This window comes from Ascaphus truei, chromosome 17 (assembly GCF_040206685.1).
Source record: "Ascaphus truei isolate aAscTru1 chromosome 17, aAscTru1.hap1, whole genome shotgun sequence".
NCBI lineage: Eukaryota > Metazoa > Chordata > Amphibia > Anura > Ascaphidae > Ascaphus > Ascaphus truei.
Window position 1 is genome coordinate 14,151,143 of NC_134499.1, and position 23,975 is coordinate 14,175,117.

General features: G+C 53.8%; 1 protein-coding gene across 1 annotated transcript in view; it reads right to left on the minus strand.

The window, feature by feature from the left end:
- Positions 1-290: 290 nt before the first annotated feature.
- The window catches only part of GTPBP1 (GTP binding protein 1), a 35,195-nt gene continuing 11,510 nt past the window's right edge, over positions 291-23,975 (minus strand). The window contains exons 8-12 of the mRNA XM_075574033.1: positions 15,659-15,841; positions 14,871-15,006; positions 13,911-14,089; positions 11,092-11,268; positions 291-1,267 (exon numbers count right to left, since the gene is read on the minus strand). Coding sequence (XP_075430148.1) covers positions 1,175-1,267; positions 11,092-11,268; positions 13,911-14,089; positions 14,871-15,006; positions 15,659-15,841 — 768 coding nt within the window. The 3' untranslated portion in view covers positions 291-1,174. The remainder of the gene's footprint in view (positions 1,268-11,091; positions 11,269-13,910; positions 14,090-14,870; positions 15,007-15,658; positions 15,842-23,975) is intronic.

The window sequence follows — 23,975 nt, forward strand, 5'->3', positions numbered from 1 at the left end:
TGACTGCCATGCAGTCGTGTGTCAAAGGGCTCACTATGACAAACTGCGGGACAGTCAAAATGTTGGATGTTTTTATCCACGTTGAAGGATATCCCAGCTTCAGCACAGGGAGTTCAGTCACAATGACAGCCACCTGTGCGGACGCCGGGATATCCCTCACACCTGGCCTGCTGGGAGGCCCGAAGTTAGGGTTCTGACGCGTGCAATGCAGGTACCGCCAGAATCACAGGGTAAAACAAACCGTTGAGGCATCTACATTGATAACCCAAAATAAAAATGCAAACCAGAGATCTTGTTAGTGATTTGTGTAATTGAAATGTAATGAATACGGTAAGAAATGTACAGTCCCAATAGGATCAAACTGAACTGGTGCCAGTCCTACATTTAATAGATTAAAATTAGTTGGGGGGTTGAATAACTTTAGCAATTAAAATTTGCATACAGATTTTTAAAAAGTTCTCCCCATGGTGCATAGAGGAAGCAGCCACAAATACTGCAGGTTCCTCATTGGGGGCAGAGCACAGTACATGACAACTTCTCCCCTATTCAGAGATAAATAAAATAAAAAGGAAATAGCCAAATGTAAAAACATCCAGACTGGGGGTGAGGGGTGGGGGGGGGGGGAGGGGTTTAGAGAAAGGAGGGGAAAGAAAAAAAAAGGGAGAATTTCGAGAAGGACCAGCAATAGGTTAAAATATCACAACTGTAATTTGGTTTCAAAGAGGACGGCACCTTCACACTGCTACGGAGCTGGTTTGGTAATGCCAAAATCACTTAAAATGAAGTTTCGGTCAGACCTCTTCCCTCCCATCACCCCTTTGAATTCAGTGCACCTCCATCCCTGAAGCCTCCCCCGTCCAGGCGTTACCGCTACAATCCTGCTGAGCGGCTGCTCCATTCTCCCTACGTGTCCCCGCCTTAAGGCAAGGCCGCTTCCAAATAAACATCCCATCATAATGGCGATTCTCTGCACTGGCCGCAGCGCCACACGGTGACATCAGAATAAGCACCGACCAAAGGCAAAAGCAGCCGAGGCGGCATGGGCAACGGAGGTGGCAGACTCCTGGGAACAGGGGGGGGAACTGGGAGGTTGTTGCTCCTCTCCACCACCTGTTGGCGAGGGGCAGACTGGCGTGTGCCAGCCACTGGGGGGATTTAGGGGGAGCAGTCAAGTTCAGCAGCCCCCAGCCGGGGCAACACATGCCCCTTGAGACTTTACTTTATGCCTCTGGCCCCCGCGGCGTCTTCCTCCTCCTCCGGTCTTGGGCTGAAAGAGAAGGGGAGGCTGTGAGAAGATGACGTAAACTCTACAAGGGTTAGCACCGTCTGAATGAGACAATGGGGGGTCACACACAGGGTCACTGCCGGTGACAGGCCGTGCCAGGCACTATTTGCATAGATGTATTACTCTTTGTAACTGGGACCCCGATTTGGAACGATGTGGCTGCAATTTATAATCTGGGGGTCTGACTGGCAGCAGAAGGGTCCAACTAGGGCATTAAGTTACACATTAAAGATGTGTTGTCCCTCAGCACAAGATATTGGCACTGCTCACAAGGTGACTGCAAATGAGTGCTGGCTTTGTACCTTATTTCCTACCCTGTTCGGAGGGTCCTCATCAGAACCAGGCCGAGTAAAGCAGCCAAGATACAGAGTGAGCTAGGCAGAGCGCGCGAGAGGTGGCAGCACGTGCGCACACAGGCAGAGCGCGCGAGAGGTGGCAGCACGCGCACACAGGCAGAGCGCGCGAGAGGTGGCAGCACACGCACACAGGCAGAGCGCGCGAGAGGTGGCAGCACACGCACACAGGCAGAGCGCGCGAGAGGTGGCAGCACGCGCACACAGGCAGAGCGCGCGAGAGGTGGCAGCACGCGCACACAGGCAGAGCGCGCGAGAGGTGGCAGCACGCGCACACAGGCAGAGCGCGCGAGAGGTGGCAGCACGCGCACACAGGCAGAGCGCGCGAGAGGTGGCAGCACGCGCACACAGGCAGAGCGCGCGAGAGGTGGCAGCAAGCGCACACAGGCAGAGCGCGCGAGAGGTGGCAGCACGCGCACACAGGCAGAGCGCGCGAGAGGTGGCAGCACGCGCACACAGGCAGAGCGCGCGAGAGGTGGCAGCACGCGCACACAGGCAGAGCGCGCGAGAGGTGGCAGCACGCGCACACAGGCAGAGCGCGCGAGAGGTGGCAGCACGCGCACACAGGCAGAGCGCGCGAGAGGTGGCAGCACGCGCACACAGGCAGAGCGCGCGAGAGGTGGCAGCACGCGCACACAGGCAGAGCGCGCGAGAGGTGGCAGCACGTGCACACAGGCAGAGCGAGCGCGAGAGGTGGCAGCACGCGCACACAGGCAGAGCGCGCGAGAGGTGGCAGCACGCGCACACAGGCACAGCGCGCGAGAGGTGGCAGCACGCGCACACAGGCACAGCGCGCGAGAGGTGGCAGCACACGCACACAGGCAGAGCGCGCGAGAGGTGGCAGCACGTGCACACAGGCAGAGCGCGCGAGAGGTGGCAGCACGTGCACACAGGCAGAGCGAGCGCGAGAGGTGGCAGCACGCGCACACAGGCAGAGCGCGCGAGAGGTGGCAGCACGCGCACACAGGCAGAGCGAGCGCGAGAGGTGGCAGCACGTGCACACAGGCAGAGCGAGCGCGAGAGGTGGCAGCAAGCGCACACAGGCAGAGCGCGCGAGAGGTGGCAGCACGCGCACACAGGCACAGCGCGCGAGAGGTGGCAGCAAGCGTACACAGGCAGAGCGCGCGCGAGAGGTGGCAGCACGCGCACACAGGCAGAGCGCGCGAGAGAGGTGGCAGCAAGCGCACACAGGCAGAGCGCGCGAGAGAGGTGGCAGCACATGCACACAGGCAGAGCGCGCGAGAGGTGGCAGCACGTGCACACAGGCAGAGCGCGCGAGAGGTGGCAGCACGTGCACACAGGCAGAGCGCGCGAGAGAGGTGGCAGCACGTGCACACAGACAGAGCGCGCGAGAGGTGGCAGCACGCGCACACAGGCAGAGCGCGCGAGAGGTGGCAGCACGTGCACACAGGCAGAGCGAGCGCGAGAGGTGGCAGCACGCGCACACAGGCAGAGCGCGCGCGAGAGGTGGCAGCACGCGCACACAGGCAGAGCGCGCGAGAGAGGTGGCAGCAAGCGCACACAGGCAGAGCGCGCGAGAGAGGTGGCAGCACATGCACACAGGCAGAGCGCGCGAGAGGTGGCAGCACGTGCACACAGGCAGAGCGCGCGAGAGGTGGCAGCACGTGCACACAGGCAGAGCGCGCGAGAGAGGTGGCAGCACGTGCACACAGACAGAGCGCGCGAGAGGTGGCAGCACGCGCACACAGGCAGAGCGAGCGCGAGAGGTGGCAGCACGTGCACACAGGCAGAGCGAGCGCGAGAGGTGGCAGCACGCGCACACAGGCAGAGCGAGCGCGAGAGGTGGCAGCACGTGCACACAGGCATTACAGACCCAAAGCACATGGCCGAAACATTACAAAAAGGAAAACGCTAGGGATGAAGGAATATCAGAGCACCGGCTACCAGGGACAAGTTCTGTACACGTGTTGAGAACACACACAAAGCGGTGAAGCCCGGTAAATACAGCCTTTAACGTGATCAGGACAGTCTCCCGGCCTCAAAACCTCATTCCTCAGGATTGGATTGCACTTTAATCTAAAGGATTCCCAAATGGCCGTTTTTTCCCCATTGCATTGAAGCAGGGGGTCTCCGGAGCTGAACCTCATTCAGTTCACCTCCAGGGACCCCCTGCCTCCTGAGATAGACCCCCCGCAAGCAACTTGGTCTGCCCCATTTTTTTTTTTTTTATAATTATTTTTTTTTTAAGTCCCTTTTTTGCACCAGTTTTGAAACCGAGAAATGTTGACAGATTGGGGCTCCTACTGGGAAAATCTCCCCTTCCTGCGCCTCCGGGGTACATACTTTAGGTCAGGGGGGCTCAACTCCAGTCCTCAAGCCACACCCCCCCCCCTCCAACAGGGTTTTAGGATATCCCTGCTTCAGCACAGGTGGCTCAGTCAAAGACCGTGTGTGGGAGGTGGGGAAAGAGACTTGACTGGAGTGGAGCCCCCTGCTTTAGGTCACAGCTCAGGCGCCAGTTTCCTCTCCATGTTAGAGCTACAAATACATATGGCCCCGAATAAGACACAGGCAGAGCGCGCGAGAGGTGGCAGCACGCGCACACAGGCAGAGCGCGCGAGAGGTGGCAGCACGTGCACACAGGCAGAGCGCGCGAGAGGTGGCAGCACGCGCACACAGGAAGAGCGCGCGAGAGGTGGCAGCAAGCGCACACAGGCAGAGCGAGCGCGAGAGGTGGCAGCACGCGCACACAGGCACAGCGCGCGAGAGGTGGCAGCACGCGCACACAGGCAGAGCGCGCGAGAGGTGGCAGCACGCGCACACAGGCAGAGCGAGCGCGAGAGGTGGCAGCAAGCGCACACAGGCAGAGCGCGCGAGAGGTGGCAGCACGCGCACACAGGCAGAGCGCGCGAGAGGTGGCAGCACGTGCACACAGGCAGAGCGAGCGAGAGGTGGCAGCAAGCGCACACAGGCAGAGCGCGCGAGAGGTGGCAGCACGCGCACACAGGCACAGCGCGCGAGAGGTGGCAGCAAGCGCACACAGGCAGAGCGCGCGAGAGGTGGCAGCACGCGCACACAGGCAGAGCGAGCGCGAGAGGTGGCAGCAAGCGCACACAGGCAGAGCGCGCGAGAGGTGGCAGCACGCGCACACAGGCAGAGCGCGCGAGAGGTGGCAGCACGCGCACACAGGAAGAGCGCGCGAGAGGTGGCAGCAAGCGCACACAGGCAGAGCGCGCGAGAGGTGGCAGCACGTGCACACAGGCAGAGCGCGCGAGAGGTGGCAGCACGCGCACACAGGCAGAGCGCGCGAGAGGTGGCAGCACGCGCACACAGGAAGAGCGCGCGAGAGGTGGCAGCAAGCGCACACAGGCAGAGCGCGCGAGAGGTGGCAGCAAGCGCACACAGGCAGAGCGCGCGAGAGGTGGCAGCATGTGCACACAGGAAGAGCGCGCGAGAGGTGGCAGCAAGCGCACACAGGCAGAGCGAGCGCGAGAGGTGGCAGCACGCGCACACAGGCAGAGCGAGCGCGAGAGGTGGCAGCACGCGCACACAGGCAGAGCGCGCGAGAGGTGGCAGCACGCGCACACAGGCACAGCGCGCGAGAGCTGGCAGCACGTGCACACAGGCAGAGCGCGCGAGAGGTGGCAGCACGTGCACACAGGCAGAGCGCACGAGAGCTGGCAGCACGCGCACACAGGCAGAGCGCGCGAGAGGTGGCAGCACGCGCACACAGGCACAGCGCGCGAGAGCTGGCAGCACGTGCACACAGGCAGAGCGCGCGAGAGGTGGCAGCACGTGCACACAGGCAGAGCGCGCGAGAGGTGGCAGCACGCGCACACAGGCAGAGCGCGCGAGAGGTGGCAGCACGCGCACACAGGCAGAGTGCGCGAGAGGTGGCAGCACGTGCACACAGGCAGAGCGAGCGCGAGAGGTGGCAGCACGTGCACACAGGCAGAGCGCGCGAGAGGTGGCAGCAAGCGCACACAGGCAGAGTGCGCGAGAGGTGGCAGCACGTGCACACAGGCAGAGCGAGCGCGAGAGGTGGCAGCACGTGCACACAGGCAGAGCGCGCGAGAGGTGGCAGCACGCGCACACAGGCAGAGCGCGCGAGAGGTGGCAGCACGTGCACACAGGCAGAGCGCGCGCGAGAGGTGGCAGCACGTGCACACAGGCAGAGCGCGCGAGAGGTGGCAGCACGCGCACACAGGCACAGCGCGCGAGAGGTGGCAGCACGCGCACACAGGCACAGCGCGCGAGAGGTGGCAGCAAGCGCACACAGGCACAGCGCGCGAGAGGTGGCAGCACACGCACACAGGCAGAGCGCGCGCGAGAGGTGGCAGCACGCGCACACAGGCAGAGCGCGCGCGAGAGGTGGCAGCACGCGCACACAGGCAGAGCGCGCGCGAGAGGTGGCAGCACGCGCACACAGGCAGAGCGCGCGAGAGGTGGCAGCACGTGCACACAGGCAGAGCGTGAGAGAGGTGGCAGCACGTGCACACAGGCAGAGCGCACGAGAGCTGGCAGCACGTGCACACAGGCAGAGCGCGCGAGAGGTGGCAGCAAGCGCACACAGGCAGAGCGCGCGAGAGGTGGCAGCACGCGCACACAGGCAGAGCGCGCGAGAGGTGGCAGCACGTGCACACAGGCAGAGCGCGCGAGAGGTGGCAGCACGTGCACACAGGCAGAGCGCACGAGAGCTGGCAGCACGTGCACACAGGCAGAGCGCGCGAGAGGTGGCAGCAAGCGCACACAGGCAGAGCGCGCGAGAGGTGGCAGCACGCGCACACAGGCAGAGCGCGCGAGAGGTGGCAGCACGTGCACACAGGCACAGCGCGCGAGAGGTGGCAGCACGTGCACACAGGCACAGCGCGCGAGAGGTGGCAGCACGCGCACACAGGCAGAGCGCGCGAGAGGTGGCAGCACGTGCACACAGGCAGAGCGCGCGAGAGGTGGCAGCACGTGCACACAGGCAGAGCGAGCGCGAGAGGTGGCAGCACGCGCACACAGGCAGAGCGCGCGAGAGGTGGCAGCACGCGCACACAGGCAGAGCGCGCGCGAGAGGTGGCAGCAAGCGCACACAGGCAGAGCGCGCGAGAGGTGGCAGCACGCGCACACAGGCACAGCGCGCGAGAGGTGGCAGCACGTGCACACAGGCACAGCGCGCGAGAGGTGGCAGCACGCGCACACAGGCACAGCGCGCGAGAGGTGGCAGCACGCGCACACAGGCAGAGCGCGCGAGAGGTGGCAGCACGTGCACACAGGCAGAGCGCGCGAGAGGTGGCAGCACGCGCACACAGGCAGAGCGCGCGAGAGGTGGCAGCACGCGCACACAGGCAGAGTGCGCGAGAGGTGGCAGCACGTGCACACAGGCAGAGCGAGCGCGAGAGGTGGCAGCACGTGCACACAGGCAGAGCGCGCGAGAGGTGGCAGCACGTGCACACAGGCACAGCGCGCGAGAGGTGGCAGCACGCGCACACAGGCACAGCGCGCGAGAGGTGGCAGCACGCGCACACAGGCAGAGCGCGCGAGAGGTGGCAGCACGTGCACACAGGCAGAGCGCGCGAGAGGTGGCAGCACGCGCACACAGGCAGAGCGCGCGAGAGGTGGCAGCACGCGCACACAGGCAGAGCGCGCGAGAGGTGGCAGCACGTGCACACAGGCAGAGCGAGCGCGAGAGGTGGCAGCACGCGCACACAGGCAGAGCGCGCGAGAGGTGGCAGCACGCGCACACAGGCACAGCGCGCGAGAGGTGGCAGCACGCGCACACAGGCACAGCGCGCGAGAGGTGGCAGCACACGCACACAGGCAGAGCGCGCGAGAGGTGGCAGCACGTGCACACAGGCAGAGCGCGCGAGAGGTGGCAGCACGTGCACACAGGCAGAGCGAGCGCGAGAGGTGGCAGCACGCGCACACAGGCAGAGCGCGCGAGAGGTGGCAGCACGCGCACACAGGCAGAGCGAGCGCGAGAGGTGGCAGCACGTGCACACAGGCAGAGCGAGCGCGAGAGGTGGCAGCAAGCGCACACAGGCAGAGCGCGCGAGAGGTGGCAGCACGCGCACACAGGCACAGCGCGCGAGAGGTGGCAGCAAGCGTACACAGGCAGAGCGCGCGCGAGAGGTGGCAGCACGCGCACACAGGCAGAGCGCGCGAGAGAGGTGGCAGCAAGCGCACACAGGCAGAGCGCGCGAGAGGTGGCAGCACGTGCACACAGGCAGAGCGCGCGAGAGGTGGCAGCACGTGCACACAGGCAGAGCGCGCGAGAGAGGTGGCAGCACGTGCACACAGACAGAGCGCGCGAGAGGTGGCAGCACGCGCACACAGGCAGAGCGCGCGAGAGGTGGCAGCACGTGCACACAGGCAGAGCGAGCGCGAGAGGTGGCAGCACGCGCACACAGGCAGAGCGCGCGCGAGAGGTGGCAGCACGCGCACACAGGCAGAGCGCGCGAGAGAGGTGGCAGCAAGCGCACACAGGCAGAGCGCGCGAGAGAGGTGGCAGCACATGCACACAGGCAGAGCGCGCGAGAGGTGGCAGCACGTGCACACAGGCAGAGCGCGCGAGAGGTGGCAGCACGTGCACACAGGCAGAGCGCGCGAGAGAGGTGGCAGCACGTGCACACAGACAGAGCGCGCGAGAGGTGGCAGCACGCGCACACAGGCAGAGCGAGCGCGAGAGGTGGCAGCACGTGCACACAGGCAGAGCGAGCGCGAGAGGTGGCAGCACGCGCACACAGGCAGAGCGAGCGCGAGAGGTGGCAGCACGTGCACACAGGCATTACAGACCCAAAGCACATGGCCGAAACATTACAAAAAGGAAAACGCTAGGGATGAAGGAATATCAGAGCACCGGCTACCAGGGACAAGTTCTGTACACGTGTTGAGAACACACACAAAGCGGTGAAGCCCGGTAAATACAGCCTTTAACGTGATCAGGACAGTCTCCCGGCCTCAAAACCTCATTCCTCAGGATTGGATTGCACTTTAATCTAAAGGATTCCCAAATGGCCGTTTTTTCCCCATTGCATTGAAGCAGGGGGTCTCCGGAGCTGAACCTCATTCAGTTCACCTCCAGGGACCCCCTGCCTCCTGAGATAGACCCCCCGCAAGCAACTTGGTCTGCCCCATTTTTTTTTTTTTTATAATTATTTTTTTTTTAAGTCCCTTTTTTGCACCAGTTTTGAAACCGAGAAATGTTGACAGATTGGGGCTCCTACTGGGAAAATCTCCCCTTCCTGCGCCTCCGGGGTACATACTTTAGGTCAGGGGGGCTCAACTCCAGTCCTCAAGCCACACCCCCCCCCCTCCAACAGGGTTTTAGGATATCCCTGCTTCAGCACAGGTGGCTCAGTCAAAGACCGTGTGTGGGAGGTGGGGAAAGAGACTTGACTGGAGTGGAGCCCCCTGCTTTAGGTCACAGCTCAGGCGCCAGTTTCCTCTCCATGTTAGAGCTACAAATACATATGGCCCCGAATAAGACAGCACCACTTACCAAAAACGTACACACTTTTCCATACAGAGCTCATAGCCCGACCAACACGCAGCCCTCCAGCCATAGCCCGACCAACACGCAGCCCTCCAGCCATAGCCCGACCAACACGCAGCCCTCCAGCCATAGCCCGACCAACACGCAGCCCTCCAGCCACAGCCCGAGCAACACGCAGCCCTCCAGCCATAGCCCGACCAACACGCAGCCCTCCAGCCACAGCCCGACCAACACGCAGCCCTCCAGCCACAGCCCGACCAACACGCAGCCCTCCAGCCACAGCCCGACCAACACGCAGCCCTCCAGCCACAGCCCGACCAACACGCAGCCCTCCAGCCACAGCCCGACCAACACGCAGCCCTCCAGCCACAGCCCGACCAACACGCAGCCCTCCAGCCATAGCCCGACCAACACGCAGCCCTCCAGCCATAGCCCGACCAACACGCAGCCCTCCAGCCATAGCCCGACCAACACGCAGCCCTCCAGCCATAGCCCGACCAACACGCAGCCCTCCAGCCATAGCCCGACCAACACGCAGCCCTCCAGCCATAGCCCGACCAACACGCAGCCCTCCAGCCATAGCCCGACCAACACGCAGCCCTCCAGCCATAGCCCGACCAACACGCAGCCCTCCAGCCATAGCCCGACCAACACGCAGCCCTCCAGCCATAGCCCGACCAACACGCAGCCCTCCAGCCATAGCCCGACCAACACGCAGCCCTCCAGCCATAGCCCGACCAACACGCAGCCCTCCAGCCATAGCCCGACCAACACGCAGCCCTCCAGCCATAGCCCGACCAACACGCAGCCCTCCAGCCATAGCCCGACCAACACGCAGCCCTCCAGCCATAGCCCGACCAACACGCAGCCCTCCAGCCATAGCCCGACCAACACGCAGCCCTCCAGCCATAGCCCGACCAACACGCAGCCCTCCAGCCACAGCCCGACCAACACGCAGCCCTCCAGCCACAGCCCGACCAACACGCAGCCCTCCAGCCACAGCCCGACCAACACGCAGCCCTCCAGCCATAGCCCGACCAACACGCAGCCCTCCAGCCATAGCAACACGCAGCCCTCCAGCCATAGCCCGAGCAACACGCAGCCCTCCAGCCATAGCCCGAGCAACACGCAGCGCTCCAGCCATAGCCCGAGCAACACGCAGCGCTCCAGCCATAGCCCGACCAACACGCAGCCCTCCAGCCATAGCCCGACCAACACACAGCCCTCCAGCCATAGCCCGACCAACACACAGCCCTCCAGCCATAGCCCGACCAACACGCAGCCCTCCAGCCACAGCCCGAGCTACACGCAGCCCTCCAGCCACAGCCCGACCAACACGCAGCCCTCCAGCCATAGCCCGACCAACACGCAGCCCTCCAGCCATAGCCCGACCAACACGCAGCCCTCCAGCCATAGCCCGACCAACACGCAGCCCTCCAGCCATAGCCCGACCAACACGCAGCCCTCCAGCCATAGCCCGACCAACACGCAGCCCTCCAGCCACAGCCCGAGCAACACGCAGCCCTCCAGCCATAGCCCGACCAACACGCAGCCCTCCAGCCATAGCCCGAGCAACACGCAGCCCTCCAGCCACAGCCCGACCAACACGCAGCCCTCCAGCCACAGCCCGACCAACACGCAGCCCTCCAGCCACAGCCCGACCAACACGCAGCCCTCCAGCCATAGCCCGACCAACACGCAGCCCTCCAGCCATAGCCCGACCAACACGCAGCCCTCCAGCCATAGCCCGACCAACACGCAGCCCTCCAGCCATAGCCCGACCAACACGCAGCCCTCCAGCCATAGCCCGACCAACACGCAGCCCTCCAGCCATAGCCCGACCAACACGCAGCCCTCCAGCCATAGCCCGACCAACACGCAGCCCTCCAGCCATAGCCCGACCAACACGCAGCCCTCCAGCCATAGCCCGACCAACACGCAGCCCTCCAGCCTCGCCTGTTACGAGGGACCCCAGGTGAGGTTTTAGCTCGGGTAGTCCCCTCTGGCGTTACCTGTGGTTGCAGGGCGGTAGCTCCCGGTGTTACCCCTGCAGCAGGTGGATTCTCCTCCCCCTGTGCCGCCCCGGAGCTCTGCTCCTCCTTCCTGCCCAGCGGGCTCTTCTTGGTGGACTGCATCTTGACTTGCTGAGGCTTGGAGTTCATGGGCAGGTTGTTTGTACTTTGTAACAACTTGAGGCGAGAGAAGAGACACGGGGAGGCGAAATAAATAAATATTCCAGGAGACACTTCAGATAAGTACTACTACAGTGCGGCTTTATGTACCCATCCTGTTGGGTGCACGAGGAACAATCATAGGCCACCTGATACAACCAGGAACATACGAGATAAGTTGTCCACAGCAATCCAAGATACAAAAAAAAATAACAAAAATAAGTGATTTTAAATCCATACAAAAATAAACAAAAAGTTAGTACAGTATATGTACTTTATGCATTAAATAAAAAGGTCAACTTAAAGTACAAGTTGGTTTCTTTAATTTTAGCAGAATTTTTTAGTTCTAGGTTTTAAGCCCAGGGTCTCCAGAGCCAAACCATGTTCATTTCAGCTGAGGAGCCCCTGCTTCCCGAGACACAGCCCGCCGTAGGGGGTGCTGGCATCACCATGTTTAAATGTCCGGCAGACCAATAGGAAGCTGCAAGGTATGACGACATCACTGCTTACTATTGGGCAGCAAGATACAGGAGTTTAACGCCACCATTATGTTGGCCCTAACAAGCCCCGTTGAAGCTATGGTCTGGAAATACCGGCATCCCCTACCGAGGTAAGTATCTCTGGAAGTAGGGGGTCCCCAGAGCAGAAATGAATGAAGTTTCGCGCCGGATAACCCCTGCGGCAATCCCAGAACGAAATAAACTTGTTGTGCCGTGGACAAGTTTTTATATACAATGAGTTAGTGTAGGGAGGCGGGACCATTTCGTACTAGTTTGCAATAACTTGCTTAGTCACATACTATAACCTCTATAGCACTGCAGTGTACTCTGCACAAGGTCAGTAGATGTTACAGGCGACCTTCCCAGGGAGTTCCAAGCAACTCGCCCAACATCGCAAACATCAGACTGAAGTGAACCATGGTGTAATGGAATTAGCACAGAAGCGCTGCTCCCGTACAAGTCCTAACCTCAGGTATACAATCTGAAGGGATGATCACCTCGTAAACATCTGAGCTACTGTAGGATGTTCAGAGCAATGTCCTGCCTCATCATGTAAACACACAAGCAAGTGGTTTATATTAGGCGGCTTGGCTTTGTCACAAGGCTAAATGCTGTATTTGAACATAATAAAAACCTTGGCATTCCCCTGCAAGACAAGCTCCGAACCCATTCCGGACTTACATACAGCTACAATGCATTATGTTCAGCAAGTTCACCAGTGGCTTAAAATCTCTGAAAATTGCAGGTGCCGTTAACACAGGGGAGCTCAATGCCAGTCCTCACGACCCAACAGGTCAGGTTCAGGTTGTCCCAGCTTCAGCACAAGTGGTTTAATCAGAGGCTGAGCAACCTGTGCTGAAGCCAGGATATCCTGAAAACCTGACCAGTTTTGGGGGTGCTTCCACCGCTGTAACAGGCTTTGATTATTTCAAAAACTATATAAACAATTCTATATACACACATACTGTAACAGGTTTCAAAATGTAGCTTTTGTAATGTTATAAATGCGTCATTCAACAAATATAGCAAGATACATATGGTTAATTGAAAACATCCAGTTCCATTTTTCCCACCACTGAACCCCAAAGTTTAAAAAGTTACAAAGCCATAGGCTTTATTCCCTCTGTACACAATTCGAGAATCCGCGCTGGTGCCGTCTTGAATTCTACCCGAGAACCAATCCCTTTGCTGCTAGGCGCATGGAGTCACTCCCCACAGTCTCCTAGATGAGAACCCATAAGGGTAGATCTCAAGACAAAGCAATGTCCTATTCAGTGGAAATACTGTAGGCACACCTGAAGCAGTATACATTTATTAAGTGCATACACACGTGCAAAATAAATATCACCTAAAGTGAATATACTCCAAATTACAAGTAAAATGACACAAATGCTTTTAAATCTAATAAATACAAATTCAATACACAAGTGAAGTGCATATAAAGTGCAACGGCATAAATACAAAGTGTCAACCTAGTAAAGTGACCACAGTGATAAATAGAAACACCCCAATAATCCCGAATCAATGTAACCAAGAAAATCAAATGGAAAAAAAGGCCACAGAGGGGGAGGACAGCACTAACCATGAGGCGGCAAGCGGGACGCCGAGGGGGCGGCTGTTACACAGTCCGGACTGCGGCTTCTGCACGGCAGATGGAATCGCCGCTGGAACTTCCCGGTTGCTATCCTCGGCCATTTTGTATTTATGCCGTTGCACTTTATATGCACTTCACTTGTGTATTGAATTTGTATTTATTACATTTAAAAGCATTTGTGTCATTTTACTTGTAATTTTGGAGTATATTCACTTTGTGATGTTTCATTGTATTTATTATGCACGTGTATATGCACTTCCTAAATGTATACCGTTTCTGGTGTGCCTACAGTATTTCCACTGAATAGGACATTGCTTTGTCTATATTTAGGTTTGGTTAATTTCCCATTGGGTGATTAAGTTAATCACTTTGGATCACTCATCACATTTATTTTTGCCTTTGTATTTTAACCTGTTCTATCAATTCAAGATCTTATTAAAATCATTGAATTACGCCAATCCCTGGTGCGCTGTGTGCATACTTTTTTCCGTTTATTCACTCTGTGCCTGGATGGTGCAAACAGATTTGATGATAGACACCCTCCTATCCCCCCACACCCACCCTACCTTGGTGATGGTGCCCACAGCTTTGGTGCGGCCCTCCCGGAACACCAGTCTCTGGTCAATGTGCAGGTACTCGGGCGTTTTGATGAAGCGGAAGTGAACCGTAGCCTTGTCTCCGGTACGCAGGCAGTCGCGGCTCATGCTCAGGATGGTGGCCGTTTGCCGGATGCTACCGCAGTGCACTGAAAAAAAAAAAAAAAAAGGCAGTGAGCTCTGACTCTGCACAGGGGCAAGAGCACGCCATGCACACGCCCGCCATGCACACGCCCGCCATGCACACAGAAGCAAGGAGATGCACCTTGTGCACTGCAGCGCTATAGCTGGGATCTCAGCTCTGTGCCCCATATAAAGACCATGTGTATAATTGTGCTGCACCGAGCGCCTGAGTGTCGTGTGCACGGCTCTGGCTCTGAACCCCACATTGGTACGGGTTGGCACCTGGAATGCACAGTCTGCTTAACACTCTGTGTGAAGCTAGTGGAAGAGCCGCTCACCATTATGGTACTTGGCATTGTGGTGCTGTACGGAGATGTGGGGTAACCCATTAACCCCCGATAGCAACCGCAATAAATGGACATAACCCCCATTGAGTGCATCGAAGTCTAATCAATGAGACATTTAAATTTAGGATCTTATTTTGCAGGCAAGAGCAGGTACAACTCTTGGGAATGTCCCCTTTGTCAGGTTCAGTTATTTCACCTGACGAAGGTTACATCGGCGAAAGGTTGTGCCCCCTCATGTGCAAAACGAAATCCTGTAAATGTCAAGCTGACTTCGGCGCACGCGATAGGCAGTGCACAGGAGTAACGCCATTCTTACTGCTTCATATTTTACTCTACACTTCTGCTCACTCAACGAAGACCAAGCCCGGCCCAAAGGGCAGAGCCTGCGTTCTGCTTATAGAAGATCGAGAAGGCCGCTGCCCCCTTTGTATCTCCCACCCACCCAGACAAGGTTAAGTACCCATGGCCTGGTATCGAGGGCTAATGGTCGTAGGATGATGCAGAACCAAGATCTCGGCTTCAAACTCCCAGGAGGCCTGTGGGTTAAGGCGCGGAGACACCATCACCATGCCCTTCCTGATGGAGGAGCGTTTAATCTGGGGAGAGAGCAGAATTTGGGGTCATTTCAGTTTTTTTTCTTCTTAGAGTAAAGCAGTCAGGTCATGGAGAGCAAGAAGAAACCTGCTGGGTCGGGGATGCTACCCAGATTACAACAAGAAGTTCCAGACACTTGTAGAAAAAGTCTTTGCTTTCCAATGTCTGAACCACATACATCACTTAATGCCGTAGCACTGTGATGTTTTATGGACACACACACACGCTAGGCACCCTACAAGGAACAATCACTACACACCTGTCATGTCTCAGCTGAAGTCAGAGGTTATTGAACGATTAAGTCTCAGTGCCAGACAATTCTGTGCTCAGAGAAACCTAAAACTAGCTTTTTTTTTTTCCTTGCAGTGTACGCAGCGCTGTACACAGGACTGCACAGGAACAATGAGCACTTCCTGAAGTGTTTACAATCTCATTTTGGTGCCAGAGACAAGGAGATAAGTGATCTTGGCCAAGGTCACAAGGGACATGCACTGTTTTGAACTGGGCTCAGCTGCTTCCAAGGCACCATGAAGCTGTTCCTTACTCATATTGTACAAGCCAGAAAATTCTCAAAAACCGAAAGAGGCGACGGGAAGGGAGAAGAGACAGGGATATAGCTCAGCTGGACACTGACAGGTCACTGCGGTCCCTCACCTTCTTCAGAGCGAAGGAAGCAGTCTGGCCGCCTCGTACCTCCTTGACCGGCATGCGCTTGCGGTGGATGGACTTGACAGCGATGGAGGTGAAGCTGCCCAGCGGGTCAGGACCCAGCAGCAGGAGGTCATTGAGCTTAATCAGACCCCTTAGTGTCGTCCCCGAAACCACCGTCCCCACACCCTGCAGGGGAACAGGAATATATCACTAGGCTGGCGGTCTCCTTACATCAGCAGAGGCCGCGACCTCCGATACTTACACAAGGTCAGGATACTGCTGTCACAGGTAACGGAGACTGCTGTGTCATTAAATAATAGATGGTGGAAAACACTAATGTTAGTCATCCCTGCAAGATTGGTTTTTATTTCGACGGGACAGTTCCCACTGCATGGTTTTTAAAAAAATATATATATATTTCGTTACCATTTTACAATACGGTGTCTGATTTATTTATTTTTTCGGGCTTCCTGTTTTTTTTCTCCTGATGAAACCCTTTGTAGTATGCACGGAACAGCTCTGTGCTGCCTGGAAGTGGAGAAAGTGATAAACAGCAGGAGTTGCCATGAGTATTACAGGCTCCATCCAGTCCTTCCAATTTTTTTTTTATTAATTTATCCGCTAGTAAAAAATGTAAATAAAGGTTGTTAATTTGCCTTAAAGGCATCACACAAGCTCACTTTCAAAATTGTTCATATTGGGGATCTGCATCTTTACACGCAGTCTTGAAGCCATTTTAATTGTGGTGAGAAAACACTTTATTCTGGCTAGATGAGGAGAAACAAAGCAATGATGCAAATAAGTACCCAATACGTTTAAAAAGCACACAAAGTTGCCTCAAAATGTGATGGATTGGATAAAATGCCTATTTCTTCATCTGTAATACTTTGCTATGATTCCTTACTCAAAATGGCTACCGCAGTTACCCCTCCCTTCAAGTAAGGAAGATGGCACCGAGGAATTCCCCTCAAATGCTGATGTGTCCAAGAAAACCTACAATAACAAGACCATAAATCATAACAACAAGACCATACAAGGACTGAGACCTAACAAAGAACCACTGAGACAGCTCTTTTGCATACAAACCCCCTCCCATACAGCCCCTGTATATGAACGCAGGCTCTGTAGGAATAAAGTCAGACATTATCATACTGAACGTGTGTCAGCGTGATTTTTTCTCAGTGCACGCATTACCTACGTAGGAAACTAATCAGGACGGGGACAGATACTCTGCAGACGATTGTTCTGATCCAAATCAGTTGGCGCCCAACGTGGGGCTCTGGGTTTTGAACCAACGGACAGCCGTGCGCAGAGGGACCGAGGTGGACCAAATGCGGACGCGGCAGGAGACTGATCACCTCTGGAGTACGGTAAGATAACATTTATTATCTACCGATACGCACTGTCTCCGCTGTTGGTCTATTTCTGTGTCTCATACGGCTCTCCGAAGGTCACCTAAAGACAGGTAGATATCTTGCCCAGAGCCCGTTTTAAACTCAAACCTGTTACCTAGACTATCTGTCACCCGGTATATGTTTACATGTTATATGTGTTAGTCAGTGCCGCAAGTGGAAGCCCGGAGTGGAGTGGGATTTTTGTCGGCTGACTAGAGGTCGTGTCATTGTACGTTGTAAACTTGGTGGAAGGAGGGGTAAAGGGGGAGTAAGGGATAGTCGGTTCAGAGAGGAAACACGGGAATCCCGGTAGTGACTGTGCGGTTTGGCGCGTTGCGAGGGAAGGAGTGTTTAGCGCGTTACGGTTGGTAACTGCGCGGAATCCTGCCGATTTGATCCCTGAAAGACCTTTCTCTCTCTTGTAATCAAGTTGTATGTTATGTCCAAAATGTGTTTGTGTATTAGTGTTGAGAATTCATGAGGATGGGTGGGGATTGTTGAGAGTAGAAGAGATAGCCCATAGGTGCTTGGGCGATAACCCCTAGACGTTAAACTGCCCGAACTCCTGTTTTTTCCGCGTTAAGGTACGCTTTGCAGTAGGAAAAAGAAAGTGAATAGGAAAGAAAAGGCAAGTGAATTTGCTGATAGATAATCAAGGCATATGATTGTGTTGTGAAAGTTACAGGCCTCCATAATATTCTCCGAGGACGGCACCATTGATGTAACCTCCCTGCTCTGGGAGTCAGATGTCTCTGCCCTTTGTTCCCTTCCAAATACTTTTGGCATTCGCGGACAAACCCTCAGCTGCCAGTATACCGCCCGCTTTCATGGATAGGATCCCGTCCAAATTATGATCCACCGGCCCTGAGGATAACGGGCACCTAAGGGTACCACCCATTGTTGTACAGCTCAAATAAGGGGCCCCGCTTCCCCGTAAACTGCAATACCCCTCTTTTCCCTGTGAAGAAACGCACCGCGAAGGGTGAACCTGATAAGTATAGAATGGTTCAAGATCCTCAAGCAGTAAAAGATGCAACCATTGTACGATGTTTTAACAACAAATCTTTTCCAGATGACCCCAGAGGCTTCCAAGAATTTCACTGTTCTCAAACAGGTAATATCCTCTGCCCCTGCCTTGGGCCTCCCAGACTATGATTTACCCTTTAAGCTTTTCGTATCAGAACGAAATGGACATGCAACTGGAGTGTTAACACAGCCACACGCGGGCCGATGTCGACCTATTGGTTATTACTCCAGCCGCCTCGATGCTGTGGCTCGTGGTGGACCGTCCTGTCTTCGTGCTGTCTTTGCTGCTCAAGCACTGCTGGATAAAACTTCAGACATTGTTCTAGGGCATGACCTCATTCTTCTGGCACCATATGACATTGCTGCTATTCTCAATCAGACACCTCAGGTTGCAATGCTTGCTTCTCATTCCAGACAATGTCACCCTTCTCTGGTGCCAAGTGCTTAACCCCTCCACTCTTCTTCCACTTCCCGAGGGGGGAGATGTGCAGGGACACGAACAAGAACAAAGCACAGCTGGAGTCGACCTACCCCATGATTGCTTCGAACTCATGAAGCTAGAAACAGCTCATCTGCCCACGGTGAGTGAAAAGCCGATACAGAACCCAGATCTAATCCTGTTTGTGGATGGTTCTCGATATGCTGATCAACAAGGCACCTACTATACGGGTTATGCTGTCACCACAGACACTGTGGTCCTACTGGCAAGCACACTACCGTCAACAGCATCTGCACAAGAGGCTGAACTACAAGCCCTCACTGCAGCGTGTAAACTGGCAGAAGGACAAACGGCGAATATCTACACTGACTCTAGATATGCCTTTGGTGTAGCACATGATTTTGGCGTCATTTGGCAAACCAGGGGATTTCTGACAGCAGCAGGAACATCAGTGAAACACAGCTCAGCCATACAAGCTCTGATGGACGCCCCACTCCTTCCAATCCATGTGGCCATCCTGAAGGTAAAGCCTATGGGAAACTGAACACAGAAGAAGCCAGAGGAAACCATCTGGCGGATGCTGCGGCAAAACAAGCTGCCAGCTGGATACGAGAAGTGGAAGATCGAGTGGACACGACAAGGATGGTTCCGTTAATGCAGAACCTCCCAGTAAATCGAGAATATCTGAAGAAGTTGCAAGAATCTGCAACAAAGGAAGAAAAGGAAAGCTGGAAGAAAAGAGGTGCATCGCCCCAAGAAGGAATTTATGAGTACAAAAAGAAACTTTGTCTGCCACGTGCACTGTATCCTGCTGTGGTACAATGGGCACATGGAGCAGCACATCTCTCGAAGACTCTTATGAATGCACTGATCGACAAATACTATGTGGCACCTGGAATTACCCCAATGACTAGTAATTTCTGCAAATTATGTACAATTTGTGCAAAGTGTAACCCAGGATGTGTGAAAAAACCACCGCAGAAATATCTTGCAAGGCCCCGCTTTCACTGCTACGTTAGCTAAAGAAATTTGGTCCGCGCTAGGGACCACCCTTGCTTTCCACACCCCATACCATCCCCAGAGTAGCGGAAAGGTAGAAGAATGAATGGCACACTGAAAACTAGAATGTTGAAAATGGCCCAGGAAACAAATATGCCCTGGCCAGATAGTCTACCCATTGTTTTGTTCAGTATTCGATACACCCCATGAGGGGAATATGCTCTATCCCCATTTGAGATACTGTTTGGTACTGCCCCCAAACTTGGTTGTTACTACCCACAGCAGTTACAGATGCAGTCTGATGTTTTGACCAAATATGTAACTGCCCTAGCGCAAGAACTAACCAATATGCATGGTCGAGTGTTTTCTTCTATTCCAGATCCAGATCTAGATACCGGGACTCATAAACTCGTGGCCGGAGACTGGGTGCTTGTGAAGAAATTTGTAAGGAAACATTCCCTAGAGCCCAGATATGATGGTCCTTTCCAAGTTCTGTTGACCACAGCGACATCAGTCAAACTAGCTGGCAAGAACACCTGGATACACGCCTCTCATTGCAAGAAGGTTCCAGCTTCCAACGAGGACACCTCAGAAGGAAAATGATGCTATATATCCTTTGCTTGTTGGGTCTAGGGGGGGCACAAGAGATTGCTATCACCCAACATGAAGGGGTAGTCACGTTTTGGTATAATTCATCCAATACTCATGTAGCTACCTTCTCCTTTGATTATTGTAATATAGTCCGCTGCCCCTCAACACATTGGCAATGTGTTCTATACAGCAATTCCGGTTTCAGGTCTACTTATATATGCGTAACGGATTCCTACTGGGGAAAGGAATGTGATTACTGGGGAGCAGTAGGATGGAACACAGGAACAGATTGGGGATACCGACCACAAAATGGTCTAGCAAGGAAAGACGGGATAGCAAAAGATTCTTGCCCAAATAGGCATCGCAATAGTTATTATTTTTGTTTTGTTTGTGATTATTGTCTGCTGTGTTCTCCCATGTTTTAAAAAGTTCATGACCAAAGCTGTTGACAATAGCACTCCTACCTTTTTTCTGCAGTCAGATAATAATACTCCACTCTCGGAAGATGGTCCATTTACTCCGTTACAGTCCCTCCCAGTTAAGTACAATAGTATAAATCCATAGGGACAGCATCTGACTTCCTTATGTGCAAAGTCTGTGGCAAGGGGGGTCATGGACAAGCCATGACTCGTCTAACGTACAGCACAAAAGAGTTCCCAGGCACATCTGGACAGATGAGTTAGTATACATCTAGGGACAGACTCAGAAATAGACATTTCAAGGGGGGACTGTGATGGATTGGATAAAATGCCTATTTCTTCATCTGTAATACTTTGCTATGATTCCTTACTCAAAATGGCTACCGCAGTTACCCCTCCCTTCAAGTAAGGAAGATGGCACCGAGGAATTCCCCTCAAATGCTGATGTGTCCAAGAAAACCTACAATAACAAGACCATAAATCATAACAACAAGACCATACAAGGACTGAGACCTAACAAAGAACCACTGAGACAGCTCTTTTGCATACAAACCCCCTCCCATACAGCCCCTGTATATGAACGCAGGCTCTGTAGGAATAAAGTCAGACATTATCATACTGAACGTGTGTCAGCGTGATTTTTTCTCAGTGCACGCATTACCTACGTAGGAAACTAATCAGGACGGGGACAGATACTCTGCAGACGATTGTTCTGATCCAAATCAAAAACATTTCAGGTGTAACTTTAATACAGAAAAAAAAACAGCACCAACAACAGTATGAAGTAAAAAATGTGTATGTATGTATTTATAAAGCGCCATTCATGTACATAGCGCTTCACAGCAGTAATACACGTGACAATCATAAACAACAAATAACACAAAGGGAAGAAGTGCTTCAGACAAAAGTAACATTTAGGAAAAGGAGTCCCTGCTCCGAAGAGCTTACAATCTAATGGTTAGGTAGGGAGAACTCAGAGAAGGTAGGAAGGTGTTATATGATTACTAGAGAACAAAGACACCCTCTGGGCAGCACTCGTGTGTGATAATGTAATGGTGATAAACTTAAAATTAAAATATTTTAACAAGCATAATTAAAGTAAGTGTCAAAATCGTTGAGATAAATGGACAACTGACAACCTGACTTGCACTCTCTATCCACCTTTAAGACCCACCTTAAAACACACCTGCTTAACAAAGCATGATTTAGCTCTGACTGACACTATACATCTCCATACATCGACCTTGGCCCCCTGCAGACGCACTTACTATAACACCTTCCTACAACAATGGGGAAAGGGATGGAGACCCTCGCATCAGCCTGTAGTAAAGTGAAATCAACAATGGTGCAATAAGGGGAGAGAACAGAATGATTACTAGAGAACAAAGACACCCTCTGGGCAGCACTCGTTGTGTGTGATAATGTAATGGTGATAAACTTAAAATTAAAATACTTTAATTATGCTTGTTAAAATAAGTGTCAAAATCGTTGAGATAAATGGACAACTGACAGTGGTAACACAACACATAAAACAGACAAAAATACACAATACTAAAACTGAGATCTAGGGGGAGAGGTGGAGATCCAAAATATCTGCTAATTAGCAGAGATGAGCTATCACGAACTAAATAGTTAACCCCCTAGTTCAGCAATGACAAGGTTAAAAAGCCTGTAAAATAGATACAGGTGACGGTGGACTGACCATGCAAAAGTGTATGCCAAAATGCTATGCAGAGTATATAGCAATTGAGTGAGAGCTCACTGATAATAGAATCGTACAGCCACAGTAAGCAACAATATTCTAATAGCTCTGGTCGTGAAGGACCCCTAAATAAAGGGTTAAGCAAGCCTAACCATAGACAGGTGGAGATAATGGTCAAGATCTTCGTGAATAGTGTGCACAGGAGCTCACAAAGTGTGGTACTTAGCTCTGGGGCACGGATCTAGTCCGTATCCAGTTATAGCCCCCTAGTTCAAATGTGCCACTATAGCCAGCTTCATCAAGCCTCACAATACACAGAAATAAATAATTAATTATCATGACTGTCGTAGATAGTGTGCACAAGAGCTTAAAAAGTGTAATACTCAGCTCTGGGGCACGGATCTAGTCCGTATCAAGTTATGGCCCCCTAATTCAAATGTGCCGCTATAGCAGGCTTGATCACAGACAACAGAGAAATAGTGAGCAAACACAGACAAAAGGCCGAGGGGAGGAAGGGATGAATTCAATGCAGCAAATATAGACAGCAGTTACGTTTAAATACTCAGGGTAAAGTGATGGTGTATACACCGTGCCCCTATCAAGTGTAGCGAGCCCTCGTCAGAGCTCACGAAACAAAGTAACGCTGAAGTTAGTTACATGCAGTAAATCCAGCATGCAAAAGCATCGTAACAAATACAGAGTAGCAATTAAAGGTCGACATAATGTCCCTTCACGCATACACCGGCACTTAGCAGTGCCTCTCACCCTCTGCCCGGCACGTGAACGTCATCACGTGATGACGTCAGTCCTGTAGCCGCCTCCCACCTGACGCACGTTTCGCTGGGGCGCTTTTTCAAAGGTGGTGACGTGGAGAGCTACACGCAGGATATATATAGTGTGTTGAGTAACCAACTTATGCAGAGCAGCTGAGTATAACCAATTGATTCTATTGCAGGAGAATGGCAGATATCTTGTTGCTGCAGACTGGATCGGGGGAATTGAAGGAGAAGGCCCGTTTTCTGATCTCAAACCTAGGTCAAAATTCACTCCTCCACTGGTGACAAGTCCAAATGTGGAAATATTTATGAGACTTGTAACTAGCGATCTGGAGAATCTGAATCCTCATAACAGATTTGACAACCTCTCTGCATCCGAACGTCAAGGTCTTAAAGACTTACAAAATGATGTCACGGTCACTGTGAAACCCTCGGACAAAGGGGGCAACACAGTGATCATGAACACCGTTGACTATGTTAAAGAATGTACTCGCCTTCTGTCTGACCCTACATGTTACAAGATGCTTAAAAAGAGCCCTACAGAATCTTTTAAGAAAGAACTTAAAGCCATCCTAACAACAGCCTTAGAGTCTAGGATCAGATCAAAAAAAGAATTTGAACAACTTCTAACCCCCGCACCAGTCCTATCTACCTTTTATTGTTTACCGAAGATTCACAAGGGAACCTTGCCCCCCCCTGGGAGACCTATCGTGTCCGGTATATCTAACCTCACGGAACAAAGTAGTAAATACATCGACCAAATACTTCGCTACACTTGATAGGGGCACGGTGTATACACCATCACTTTACCCTGAGTATTCATACGTAACTGCTGTCTATATTTGCTGCATTGAATTCATCCCTTCCTCCCTTCGGCCATTTGTGTGTGTTTGCTCACTATTTCTCTGTTGTCTGTGATCAAGCCTGCTATAGCGGCACATTTGAATTAGGGGGCCATAACTTGATACGGACTA